This window comes from Osmia lignaria, chromosome 16, assembly GCF_051020975.1.
Source record: "Osmia lignaria lignaria isolate PbOS001 chromosome 16, iyOsmLign1, whole genome shotgun sequence".
Taxonomy (NCBI): domain Eukaryota; kingdom Metazoa; phylum Arthropoda; class Insecta; order Hymenoptera; family Megachilidae; genus Osmia; species Osmia lignaria.
In genome coordinates this window covers 464,509-478,583 of record NC_135047.1, presented here as the reverse complement: position 1 = coordinate 478,583, position 14,075 = coordinate 464,509, and the positions used below count along the sequence as shown (strand labels likewise).

Sequence of the window (14,075 nt, the reverse complement as noted above, 5' to 3'; positions counted from 1 at the left end):
CTGCATATTTCCAGATTTGTAGGAAATATCCCAATCTGAAGATGGCATTAGTCAAGATTGTTATATATCTTAGTGCTTTAGCTGGCAGTTCCAGACAAATGACAATCAAATAGTGACATGCGCAGAAACGACATTACTTTCCGGTCCCCCTAATATTTCTTTATACAAAACAGTGCTCTCGTGCGTTTTTCTCACACCTTGTTCACATCCATATCCTGGTCTAACAATAATAATAAGTTTAATGTCAACGAACCGTGGGTATTATATAAAATGTCTGGGCCATTTGTGAAATACCTGTCCATTTTATATACATTCCCGCAAAAAATTTGTAATCTACACAATGTCCGGTCATTTTACAAAATGCCCACGTTGAATAAGAGATATTTCTACGATGATCCCACTTGCAAACATTTATGGTATTCGTTATTGTTAATAACTATTGTTGTTGTAATTATCCAATAAGAACGGTAAATCACCTTACGGCATCCTACAAATACTGCTCGTTCCATTAAAAAGTGTGAAATAAAATAATTTTTAACAAAAAAAATCCGACTTCGAAATGCACTAAAAAGTGTAAAATAATTTATATTTCATTTATACCAGTATTCCACAGCTATTAATAAAATCTTCTTAATCGTTAAATAGGATACTAACTAATTTCAACATTTTCGGAGGCGGCGCAAAATTAAAAATACCCGAATATACGATTCTGCCAATAACGATTTGATTGCGGTATGGCAAACTTGGTAATTAATAAGTCGTAAGAAAACAAATTCGAAACGTTATAGATACGGCAGAAAACATTTGTAATTGTAACGATTGTATCAGAAGTTGGTAGCACTTCTGATGTATGTATGTATGGACATGTTGTGGCGACCGTCTAGAGTCCCTAGAATTAGGTTGGCAGCGCTCGAGGCGCCACCTGAAGTAGTAGGATTAACGTGCCGGTAACGACGCTAGAGAGATCGGTAGACGCTAGAGACTTTGTAAGCACGCGGTGGTGTATTTCAATAAATATATTATATATTTAATCCAACAATTGCTGACCCCGACGTGATCGGTGAAGAAAAAAATAAAAAAGAAAAGAAAAAGATGAGTCTGGGAACCTCGCAGACGCCGGAAGAAAATGCTGCAGTAAGCGTAAAGGTACCCTCCTTCTGGGTAGAGGAACCCGAAATGTGGTTCGGCCAGTTGGAGGGCCAATTTCAAATTGCTGGCATCACTCAGGACAATACAAAATTCGCGTACGTCATTGGAAATCTCGAGGGAAAATACGCGAAAGAGGTGGCGGATATAATTACGCGCCCCCCTGACACAGGTAAATATGAAGCCATCAAAAGACAGTTGGTTCTTAGGCTGTCTCAGTCTGAAGACAGGAAGCTGAAGCAATTCCTGGAGTGTGAAGACCTGGGAGACAGAACACCTAGCCAGTTCCTCAGACATTTGAAAAGCCTCGCCGGGGATCAGATTCCTGAAAAACTACTAAAAAGCATATGGCGCAGTAGGTTGCCGCCAACGGTACAAAGCATCATGGCGACGCAGGATAAAACATCGTTGGAGGATGCATCCGTGCTAGCGGATAAAATTTACGAGCTAGCATCGCATGGCACAATGGCAGCGGTAGACCGGCCACCACCAATCAGCGACCTTGAGCGGAAGGTCGACGAATTAACGCAGTTGGTGGAAGAAATGACCCGAACTTCGCGGCCGCCATGGCGTGGCGGCAGACGCAGTAAATCGCGCGATCGCAGCGCCAGCAGGGGAGGTTTTTCTTCACGGCAAACGGCCGGACGAACCAGCGTGCCAAAAAGAAAGTTCGACGACTGCTGGTATCACTACAAGTTCGGCGATAAGGCTCACAAATGTATCCCGCCATGTAAGTATTCGCCGGGTAACTAACCGGTCGTGCCGATGTGGCGGCAATCGGACCGACGGAAGCTTCCCGTCGTCTGTTTGTACAGGATGGGCGCACGAAAACGCCGTATTTAATTGACACGGGATCGGATGTAAGTGTATATCCCGCGAGTTGGTGTAATGGACGTCGCAAAAGCGGCGATTACACTCTATATGCTGCTAATGGCACTAAAATCCGGACGTACGGTGAGCTGCCCATGACATTGGATTTCGGTCTCCGAGTTTCAATGGGAACTAATTGTCGCTGATGTACCGAAGCCGATAATAGGTGCAGATTTCCTTGCCAAATACGGGCTTCTGGTAGATTTAAAGGGTGCTCAGTTGCAGTGATGCCAGAACCGTGGGACGTGGGACAAATTTTTACCCTCTCCACGACGTCCCACGACGTCCCACGACGTCCCAGTGATTCCCCTACCGCAGTTGTTTCATCTAACACAAGCGCGTTGTCCCACGTGTCCGTGTGAGCTCTGCGGGTTTGGCAGAGTTCGGCTGCTTTCGTCATTTCTACGTTATCGGCTCGATGCTCAAACCGCTAAAGCACGTGGCAGCAGCATCGACGAATCGACAAAATAATATAATTTCGTCCATGGCAATATGGTAGAAGTGAGAAACCAGGAGATTCAGTTCGAATCCCGATTCTACGGTTTCAGTTCTGATTCTTAATGCATTAACGTTTTTTTAATACATAAAAATACATTTTTAATACATTAATACTATGAAATACATTAACTTGGGAAGCAGTTAAAAGAAGGAGTTGAACTGCATCACAGCCGACTCTAGTACTAGCCGTGCTGAAGTAAAAATGGCAACACCGCGAGAGTCCGGTCTGAATATATCAACACCTACCCTACTCTATCTGCCTCCCGGACTCCCAGACTCTCAGCCAATCAACGTCGTCAGACTCCCGACACTCTCTGGACTTCACATAACCTCTTTGGTTTCGATCCAATCATTTCGCTTGTTTCAAGGTTTTTATTAACTTATATACACGTTTATCAATTCTTAAATGTTTCAATTTGATCCAAAGATGGTTTCATTTTGCTTCATACCTAAATTTTCTTGAAACCACTGTAAATATTTCAAATATCATGCTTCACAACACCAAACTACTGTGAGAGTACACAAAATATATATCACATTTATAACAATTTTATACTACCACATCACTTCTATTTGCCATAGTTGCAACGTTTATATATTGTTTATACATAATTAACACAAAATAGTGTATATTACTACAGCTTTTAATTAAAAAGGACGTTAATTACAATTCCGAGCACAGGACTCTGTTTTTGAAAATAGGACTCCCGATTGTCACGTGAGCGGTGTTGCCACGTTGTTCAGCATGGCTAGTACTAGAGTCGGCTGTGACTGCATCTTTCTTTGATATTTTTTTTAATATTTAAGTTTTATATATATACATATGTATGTACGTCCATATGATAAAAGTACGTGATACAGAAGTAATTTCTTCAATTAGATATTGTAAAATTTTCATTTAGCAAAAATGAAAAATAAAAATAGTTATGGTTAAATTAATATTGTCTCACTCAAATGTTTCTTTTCGTGCCCTTTAATTCTCGGACCTCTTTCTCTTTCGCTATTTGTCCTTTTCTACGCTCGCCAGCATTCAAGAACTCGCTCGAGCTATGTCGTTCTGCCAGCATCACATTTTCGTTACCTATTCATGGAATATTTGAGTGTAACGCAAAATCAAGGGAGTCCAGTATAATAACACATTCTATGCTGAAAGAATATACTAAGTTATCTGTCTAAAAAAATTTTAATAAATCTGACAACAGATTTATTTTCGGGCTGCTTTTCTTAAGTAATCAGCATTTTACCAGTCTCCTGTACGCATCGTGTGTAGCAGTTTGTAGCAAACTCAACACATTTTCGATATTATGTAGAATACACAACCGATCGAAAAATATTAAAAATGCAGGATATTTTGTGCCGTTTTTTATATGTCAAGGGCCATCGAAATGAAATAAATGACCAACAATGAATAATATAATAAAGGTGATCGCTGTTCATCTATTTCCTTTCTACGATGTATTTCTTCTACAAGAGACGGTTTCCTACCAATTTACAGTACAGTAAAACCTGGGTATATGCAAGACGTCCGATCAAACTTCGACACCGCGCTTGGATATGCATATGCAATGTTTTGATTCGATCTCTCTGACTTTTCGTCTACTTTTAACATCAATTTTAGCAAGTAATTACAATTCAAACTATATCGTGTTTGGTATCATTTTAATCAGAAAAATCTGGCCAATGCGCTAGTAAAAATTTCATTTAAAAAAAGTCAAAGATAAAAATGTTTTATAACTGAATTAGTATTAGTCACACCGATATGTTTCGACTCTTTCCTTTGATCATTGGACCTCTCTCTCTCCTCCATTGCCTGTCCCTTTCTGCGTTCACGCTTGGCTGGCGTCGCGCGTAACCCGAGATTCGACACCTCGCTTGGATCCCAATCTCTCTTGCATATGCATATCCAGATTTTACTGTACTGTAAATTGTTAGGAAACTGTCTCTTGTGGAAGAAATACAGGATTGCCTCGAAATAAGCAAGTGGTCTCTGCTTCGAAATAAGCAACTGTTAGGTCTCGAGCCACTTGCTTATTTCGAGGCAATCCTATACTACATCGTAGAAAGGAAATAGATGAACAGCGATCACCTTTATTATATTATTCATTGTTGGTCATTTATTTCATTTCGATGGCCCTTGACATATAAAAAACGGCACAAAATATCCTGCATTTTTAATATTTTTCGATCGGTTGTGTATTCTACATAATATCGAAAATGTGTTGAGTTTGCTACAAACTGCTACACACGATGCGTACAGGAGACTGGTAAAATGCTGATTACTTAAGAAAAGCAGCCCGAAAATAAATCTGTTGTCAGATTTATTAAAATTTTTTTAGACAGATAACTTAGTATATTCTTTCAGCATAGAATGTGTTATTATACTGGACTCCCTTGATTTTGCGTTACACTCAAATATTCCATGAATAGGTAACGAAAATGTGATGCTGGCAGAACGACATAGCTCGAGCGAGTTCTTGAATGCTGGCGAGCGTAGAAAAGGACAAATAGCGAAAGAGAAAGAGGTCCGAGAATTAAAGGGCACGAAAAGAAACATTTGAGTGAGACAATATTAATTTAACCATAACTATTTTTATTTTTCATTTTTGCTAAATGAAAATTTTACAATATCTAATTGAAGAAATTACTTCTGTATCACGTACTTTTATCATATGGACGTACATACATATGTATATATATAAAACTTAAATATTAAAAAAAATATCAAAGAAAGATGCAGTCACAGCCGACTCTAGTACTAGCCATGCTGAACAACGTGGCAACACCGCTCACGTGACAATCGGGAGTCCTATTTTCAAAAACAGAGTCCTGTGCTCGGAATTGTAATTAACGTCCTTTTTAATTAAAAGCTGTAGTAATATACACTATTTTGTGTTAATTATGTATAAACAATATATAAACGTTGCAACTATGGCAAATAGAAGTGATGTGGTAGTATAAAATTGTTATAAATGTGATATATATTTTGTGTACTCTCACAGTAGTTTGGTGTTGTGAAGCATGATATTTGAAATATTTACAGTGGTTTCAAGAAAATTTAGGTATGAAGCAAAATGAAACCATCTTTGGATCAAATTGAAACATTTAAGAATTGATAAACGTGTATATAAGTTAATAAAAACCTTGAAACAAGCGAAATGATTGGATCGAAACCAAAGAGGTTATGTGAAGTCCAGAGAGTGTCGGGAGTCTGACGACGTTGATTGGCTGAGAGTCTGGGAGTCCGGGAGGCAGATAGAGTAGGGTAGGTGTTGATATATTCAGACCGGACTCTCGCGGTGTTGCCATTTTTACTTCAGCACGGCTAGTACTAGAGTCGGCTGTGATGCAGTTCAACTCCTTCTTTTAACTGCTTCCCAAGTTAATGTATTTCATAGTATTAATGTATTAAAAATGTATTTTTATGTATTAAAAAAACGTTAATGCATTAAGAATCAGAACTGAAACCGTAGAATCGGGATTCGAACTGAATCTCCTGGTTTCTCACTTCTACCATATTGCCATGGACGAAATTATATTATTTTGTCGATTCGTCGATGCTGCTGCCACGTGCTTTAGCGGTTTGAGCATCGAGCCGATAACGTAGAAATGACGAAAGCAGCCGAACTCTGCCAAACCCGCAGAGCTCACACGGACACGTGGGACAACGCGCCTGTGTTAGATGAAACAACTGCGGTAGGGGAATCACTGGGACGTCGTGGGACGTCGTGGGACGTCGTGGAGAGGGTAAAAATTTGTCCCACGTCCCACGGTTCTGGCATCACTGCAACTGAGCACCCTTTAAATCTACCAGAAGCCCGTATTTGGCAAAGAAATCTGCACCTATTATCGGCTTCGGTACATCAGCGACAATTAGTTCCCATTGAAACTCGGAGACCGAAATCCAATGTCATGGGCAGCTCACCGTACGTCCGGATTTTAGTGCCATTAGCAGCATATAGAGTGTAATCGCCGCTTTTGCGACGTCCATTACACCAACTCGCGGGATATACACTTACATCCGATCCCGTGTCAATTAAATACGGCGTTTTCGTGCGCCCATCCTGTACAAACAGACGACGGGAAGCTTCCGTCGGTCCGATTGCCGCCACATCGGCACGACCGGTTAGTTACCCGGCGAATACTTACATGTCGGGATACATTTGTGAGCCTTATCGCCGAACTTGTAGTGATACCAGCAGTCGTCGAACTTTCTTTTTGGCACGCTGGTTCGTCCGGCCGTTTGCCGTGAAGAAAAACCTCCCCTGCTGGCGCTGCGATCGCGCGATTTACTGCGTCTGCCGCCACGCCATGGCGGCCGCGAAGTTCGGGTCATTTCTTCCACCAACTGCGTTAATTCGTCGACCTTCCGCTCAAGGTCGCTGATTGGTGGTGGCCGGTCTACCGCTGCCATTGTGCCATGCGATGCTAGCTCGTAAATTTTATCCGCTAGCACGGATGCATCCTCCAACGATGTTTTATCCTGCGTCGCCATGATGCTTTGTACCGTTGGCGGCAACCTACTGCGCCATATGCTTTTTAGTAGTTTTTCAGGAATCTGATCCCCGGCGAGGCTTTTCAAATGTCTGAGGAACTGGCTAGGTGTTCTGTCTCCCAGGTCTTCACACTCCAGGAATTGCTTCAGCTTCCTGTCTTCAGACTGAGACAGCCTAAGAACCAACTGTCTTTTGATGGCTTCATATTTACCTGTGTCAGGGGGGCGCGTAATTATATCCGCCACCTCTTTCGCGTATTTTCCCTCGAGATTTCCAATGACGTACGCGAATTTTGTATTGTCCTGAGTGATGCCAGCAATTTGAAATTGGCCCTCCAACTGGCCGAACCACATTTCGGGTTCCTCTACCCAGAAGGAGGGTACCTTTACGCTTACTGCAGCATTTTCTTCCGGCGTCTGCGAGGTTCCCAGACTCATCTTTTTCTTTTCTTTTTTATTTTTTTCTTCACCGATCACGTCGGGGTCAGCAATTGTTGGATTAAATATATAATATATTTATTGAAATACACCACCGCGTGCTTACAAAGTCTCTAGCGTCTACCGATCTCTCTGGCGTCGTTACCGGCACGTTAATCCTACTACTTCAGGTGGCGCCTCGAGCGCTGCCAACCTAATTCTAGGGACTCTAGACGGTCGCCACAACATGTCCATACATACATACATCAGAAGTGCTACCAACTTCTGATACAATCGTTACAATTACAAATGTTTTCTGCCGTATCTATAACGTTTCGAATTTGTTTTCTTACGACTTATTAATTACCAAGTTTGCCATACCGCAATCAAATCGTTATTGGCAGAATCGTATATTCGGGTATTTTTAATTTTGCGCCGCCTCCGAAAATGTTGAAATTAGTTAGTATCCTATTTAACGATTAAGAAGATTTTATTAATAGCTGTGGAATACTGGTATAAATGAAATATAAATTATTTTACACTTTTTAGTGCATTTCGAAGTCGGATTTTTTTTGTTAAAAATTATTTTATTTCACACTTTTTAATGGAACGAGCAGTATTTGTAGGATGCCGTAAGGTGATTTACCGTTCTTATTGGATAATTACAACAACAATAGTTATTAACAATAACGAATACCATAAATGTTTGCAAGTGGGATCATCGTAGAAATATCTCTTATTCAACGTGGGCATTTTGTAAAATGACCGGACATTGTGTAGATTACAAATTTTTTGCGGGAATGTATATAAAATGGACAGGTATTTCACAAATGGCCCAGACATTTTATATAATACCCACGGTTCGTTGACATTAAACTTATTATTATTGTTAGACCAGGATATGGATGTGAACAAGGTGTGAGAAAAACGCACGAGAGCACTGTTTTGTATAAAGAAATATTAGGGGGACCGGAAAGTAATGTCGTTTCTGCGCATGTCACTATTTGATTGTCATTTGTCTGGAACTGCCAGCTAAAGCACTAAGATATATAACAATCTTGACTAATGCCATCTTCAGATTGGGATATTTCCTACAAATCTGGAAATATGCAGAAATTATACCACTGCAAAAACCTGGTAAAGACCCAAAAATGCTATCCTCCCACAGATCCATATCACTCCTTCCGATAATCTCCAAAGTAATAGAGAAAACTATTCACAACAGAATAATGAAAGAAATCAATGACAAAAGATTGATTCCAGACTATCAATTCGGGTTCAGAAGAAATCACAATACAATCGAACAAATTCACAGAATGGTAAATAGTATAATCGGTTCTATGGAGGAAGGTAAATATTGTACCGCAGCTTTCCTGGACGTGGAAAAAGGTTTCGACAAAGTTTGGCACGAGGAACTTTTAAATAAATTAAAAGCAACGTTATCGAACAACTTATTTTTAATTATTACCTCTTATCTCTCAAATAGGTATTTCTATGTCCGGCTGAAAAGCGTAACATCCACCCTAAAGGAGATCCATGCTGGCGTACCGCAGGGAAGTGTGTTGGGACCTATATTATATTCCATATAACCGGCGGACATGCCAACCTCTCCTTACCCCCAATTATTTACATTCGCGGACGACACTGCTATTTTATCCATACACAAAAATATAGAATTTGCAACATTAAACCTACAAAACCATCTAAATCAAATCGAAGTCTGGACCGCTGACAATAAAATTACAATCAATTCAACGAAATGCACACACATCACCTTCACTCTTAATAAAAAACCATCTCCCAAAATTTATATACACAATACAGAATTACCACAAACCAAAGTAGTCAAATACCTTGGTCTGCACCTAGACAATAAATTAAACTGGAAGGTACATGTTCAGAAAAAAATCAAGCACATAAGGACTATCAAAAAATCCATGCATTGGCTTATAAATAAAAACTCCAAATTGAATACACTCAGTAAACTACAAATCTATAAATCAATCATCAAACCCATCTGGACATATGGAATTCAAATCTGGGGAATGGCTGCCAAATCCCACAGGAAAAAAATAGAAAACATGCAATCGATCATCCTAAATAATACCATAAACGCACCATGGTAGATGTAAAGAATGATGACATGAGAAAATTACTAAACATCCCTACTGTGGAGGAGGAAATAAGGAAATATTCAGAAGCTCACTTGCAAAGAATAAAAGCCCACCAAAATTAGCTCGCCAACAACTGCTATTCAAGCCTACATAGAAGACTGAAAAGGAAACACCCAGTGGGCCTGCTTACGCCAAACAATTAACAAATAGTCAATTAACTTTCATCACAATTACTTTTCCCTCTACCCTCGCTCTCATTTCTTCTATTTTCTTTTCTTTTTCTTTTTCCTTTTTCTACCCTAGTTATAACAGAAATAACCCACTCTAGTGATTATCGGCTAATGAGTCGAAATCCATACGCTCCCTCTCAATATACCTGGTAAAACAAATGTAAGTAACTGTCAGAATACAATTAGGAACATTTAATAAAGAACATTAAAAAAAATATATATATATATGTACAGATAGGTCTCGATTAGTGCGAATAATAAATCCCAGGAATTGTTCGCATTATTTGAATTCGTACTATTCGAATATTTGGAATATAGGAATTGGTTCTTAGTTAAAGAAAATATACGATTAAAATTTTGAAATATACTTTTCATACGTATATTATTAAATTATAATTGCATAAACATGTTTAGTACTTTAACAGTGTTGATTGCACTTTCTTCTGCTTTTTCATATCTCCATATATGTGATGGTAAACCCGCAGTATTTTATCCCAGTCTTTGTTAACTTGCATGCTTCGATCCATGTCTGAATCGAAAAAAGCCTCGCAAACCTCGCATTAACTGAATTTTTGTTCGCATTAAATGCAACCTGGTATCATTTTAAAATTTGCACTAAACCGAATATCGCACTATGTGAACTAGCATTAATCGGGACTTACCTGTATACTGGTTTTTGGTCGACGCGATATGTGTATAGAAACAGTAGAGACAGGCGATTGCATTCTGATCCATACACCGCCAGAGTAGGCGGTAGAATACACGTAGGCATACGTAGAATTCAATGTAGTAGTAACAATAGTTTTTCACGAATATCTCGGAAACTAAAGCTTTCAGTTGATTATGCATAATAAAAAAGTTCTTCAGTATCATGCCCCCGACAACATATTAAAGGGTCATTGAAATCAACCTATGTTGAGATAAGAAACTTTCTGTTTTTTGCAATAATAATTCTTGGCAATGAAAAAATGCAAAAGGTTTCGTTCCATCCATCTCGGAGTAATCGGCGGACAAAGCCAGAAAAAAAAGAAAGAAAAAGAAAAAAAATATACTGATCGAATTGAGTATCCTCCTCCTTCTCGAAGTCGGATAAAAAATTGAAGAAGGATGCCGTACCGGTATTATATGATTTGCGTGAAAATAATGAACAGCCTGCGCCTACGCGTAACAGTCGTAAGTATTCACACGAATTGCTTTCTACAAGAAAGCAAAAACAAATTAATCAGCTCAAATTAGCAACGCAGAAATTGCGTAAACTGCTAGCGAGCAAAAATAAACAAATATTAGTATTAAAACGTAAATTAGAGTCGTACAAAATGACGGAGTCAGATTTCGATCGAAACATAAAGGACAAAGTTTCGAACAAAGTAAAGACGTTTATGTTAATGCAATTGTATCCGCATCCTGTATTTTCTGCGGACGAGCAACAGATTTGTTTATCGATGCATTATTCGTCACCGAGTTCATTCCGAAAACTTCGTGACAATTTCGGTTTCAATTTACCATCTCCTAGGACAATTAGTAGAAGGTTTGGAAGCATCGAAATGTGGCCAGGCATTTGTACGACCTTTTTTACATAGTTACGTAAAAAGGTATCGTGGATGGATGATTCAGAACAAAATTGCGTGTTACTGTTCGACGAAATGACGATAAAGAAGTTCTTTGATTTTCATTCAAAAAAAACAAAAAATTGAAGGCTTCTAAGATCATGGTGCCTTTGGATCTGAGATGAAACCAGGCACGCAAGCCTTAGTTTTCATGGTTCGCGGTTTATTTTATAATTGGAAGCAACCGGTTGCTCATTTCGTAAGTAACAGCAACATGTCAACTGTAAACTTGTTGAATGTGCTTGAGGCGGTAAGTGCTGTAGCACTGGTTTACGTATACATAGGTATAATAAGAGGCGACACTCTGAGAGAGAAACTACTTGTAGAGTGAGATAAAGTGATACAACCCATTTAAAGGTCCATTCGGCAATCTTCGGTTTTGACCATGAACAATCGTGAGCGCGCGACAAGTTTGTACTGTGGATTTACGTACATAGCCTATATTGTGGAAACTTCTTTGTCAGAATGCTCCAAAAAGCAAGAGTTTATGGCATTTCAGACCGTCATAAACCGGGAATTTCCGTACTTACCTGGCAGGTACCAGGTAGGTACGGAGTGCACTGTGGGTTGGACATTTCTGTTGGAAACATACAACCGTGTGGTTTGTATATTTATCAGATATCGTTCCTTGTTCTGCAATTTTGTTCCGTTTTCTACTTTCTGCTGTGTGTTTTCTGTTCTTTACTTTCTACTGTGTGTTTTCTGTTTTTTACTTTCTACTGTATGTTTTCTGTTTTTTACTTTTCGCTGTGTGTTTTCTGCTTTGTGCTTTCTATTTTCTATTTTCTGGTTTCTGCTTTCTGTTTTTTGTTTGCAGCATTTTTTAAATAACAACATGAGTGCTTCAAAACGAGGTGGAGTTTCATGCTCTTACAAAAATTGTACAGCAAGATTCAATCGAGGAGGGAAAGGAGTACATTTTTTTAGATTTCCTAAGAATGGAGACTTGTAAGTATTATAAAGTTATATGTGTGTAACAACATAAGAACTTAAGTACTATAGAAACATAAATCTTGGAACAATAACATGCTTCAAGTATACAGGGTGTTCAGAGATTTACTAGCCAGCGTTTTTCTCGTAAATGATTGATGTGTGAAAAAAATGAAAGAGGAAAAAGTGTTAGTATTTTTTATAATCAACGTAACAAAGTATATACATTTTTCCTATTTACACTATTTTTTGAGAAATGAAAATGACCTTCAGTTTTTTAAATGGAATGGTATATATTTTTTTATATCATATGAAAGCGCGTATCGAAACGAATTCAACGATGTATCATATTATGACCTTGAGACCCACTCAGAGTCAAGAACTAAAGAAATATTTCAAATATTTCGTGTTACTGTACTTACCGGTATTTCTTATTCATATGTTTACATTTCATGTTCAATGTGACTTCCATTATCTAGAAAGCACTTTTGGTGGTTTTATGTTATGATTAAGTCTGTGTTAGTGTTTACTTCTATTACAAGGTGTGCAGAATTATTTGAGCATTATTTCACAGAGCGTTTGCTGATATTTAGTGCGATGTATCGTTATTCGAGAGAAGAGAAGATAGATATGGTGCGTATTTATTATGAGTGCGATAAAAATAAAAGACGTTGCAAATTAAAATACCAAGAAGAATTTCCAAACAGAGTGATACCAAATGAAAATCAATTTGTTTTGGTGGCGAAACGTTTAGGTGAAACGGGTTCCGTAGAAAATAAGAAACATCATTATCGGGAAACTTTGTTCGAAGAAAAAAAGTTAGAAATTTTATTGCATTTTGAAGAAAATCCATCAACATCAATACGAAAAGTAGCTACCGCTTGTGATATTTCTATTGGTTCAACCCACAAAATTTTAAAATTACACGGTTACAAACCATTCAAATACCATATGGTACAGGGACTAAGAGAAAGTGATTTACCACGACGCGCAGAATTTTGTAATTGGCTACTTACGAATGATAGAAACGACTGTAGTTTCTACAAAAAAATACTTTGGACTGATGAATCAAGTTTTGATAATAATATGCTGCCTAACCATCATAATACTCGTGTCTGGAGTGCTGAAAATCCAAAACGAAAAAGAGAAACAAATTTTCAAGTACAGTTTCTGGTGTGGTATGATTAATAATGTACTCTTGGGACCTTATTTTTATAGTGGGACACTGAATGGTGCCAGATTTTTAGAATTTTTGGATACACATTTTCGAACTTACTGGGAAGCATTACCATTATCCATTGTTAAAGACTTTTATTTTCAACAAGATGGTGCCCCACCTCATAATTGTAGAGCAGTGTCAAATTTCTTAAACAACATGTTTCCAAACAAATGGATTGGAACGTACGGATCTGTGAAATGGCCACCAAGATCCCCAGATTTGTCACCTTTGGATTTTTTTTTATGTGGTACTGTTAAAAATATCGTTTATGATACAACACGGAAAATATCAACGATTTAAAGCAAAAGATAACAGACGCATGTGCATCAATACCTCAACCAACAATAGAAGAAATCACCAAAAGTGTATTGTACAGAGCACAAAAGTGTATCCTAGCTAATGGAAGTCACATTGAACATGAAATGTAAACATATCAATAAGAAATACCGGTAAGTACAGTAATACGAAATATTCGAAATATTTCTTTTGTTCTTGACTCTGAGTGAGTGGGTCTCAAGGTCATAATATGATACATCGTTGAATTCGTTTCAA

At 38.3% G+C, this 14,075-nt stretch overlaps 2 protein-coding genes across 2 annotated transcripts; one reads left to right on the top strand and one right to left on the bottom strand.

Moving 5' to 3' along the window:
* Positions 1-1,092: 1,092 nt before the first annotated feature.
* On the top strand, positions 1,093-1,899 carry LOC143306154 (uncharacterized). The gene has a single exon (XM_076692939.1). It carries the CDS (start codon positions 1,093-1,095, stop codon positions 1,897-1,899), a length of 807 nt encoding a protein of 268 aa, XP_076549054.1.
* A 4,738-nt stretch (positions 1,900-6,637) lies between these two features.
* On the bottom strand, positions 6,638-7,444 carry LOC117602916 (uncharacterized). Its single transcript, XM_034321478.2, has one exon. The coding sequence runs from the start codon at positions 7,442-7,444 to the stop codon at positions 6,638-6,640; it is 807 nt and encodes a 268-aa protein (XP_034177369.2).
* Between the last annotated feature and the right edge of the window lie 6,631 nt (positions 7,445-14,075).

Bases quoted from the DNA above. Each gene is read 5' to 3' on its own strand.
- LOC143306154 (XM_076692939.1), top strand. From the start codon at position 1,093: ATGAGTCTGGGAACCTCGCAGACGCCGGAAGAAAATGCTGCAGTAAGC.
- LOC117602916 (XM_034321478.2), bottom strand. From the start codon at position 7,444: ATGAGTCTGGGAACCTCGCAGACGCCGGAAGAAAATGCTGCAGTAAGC.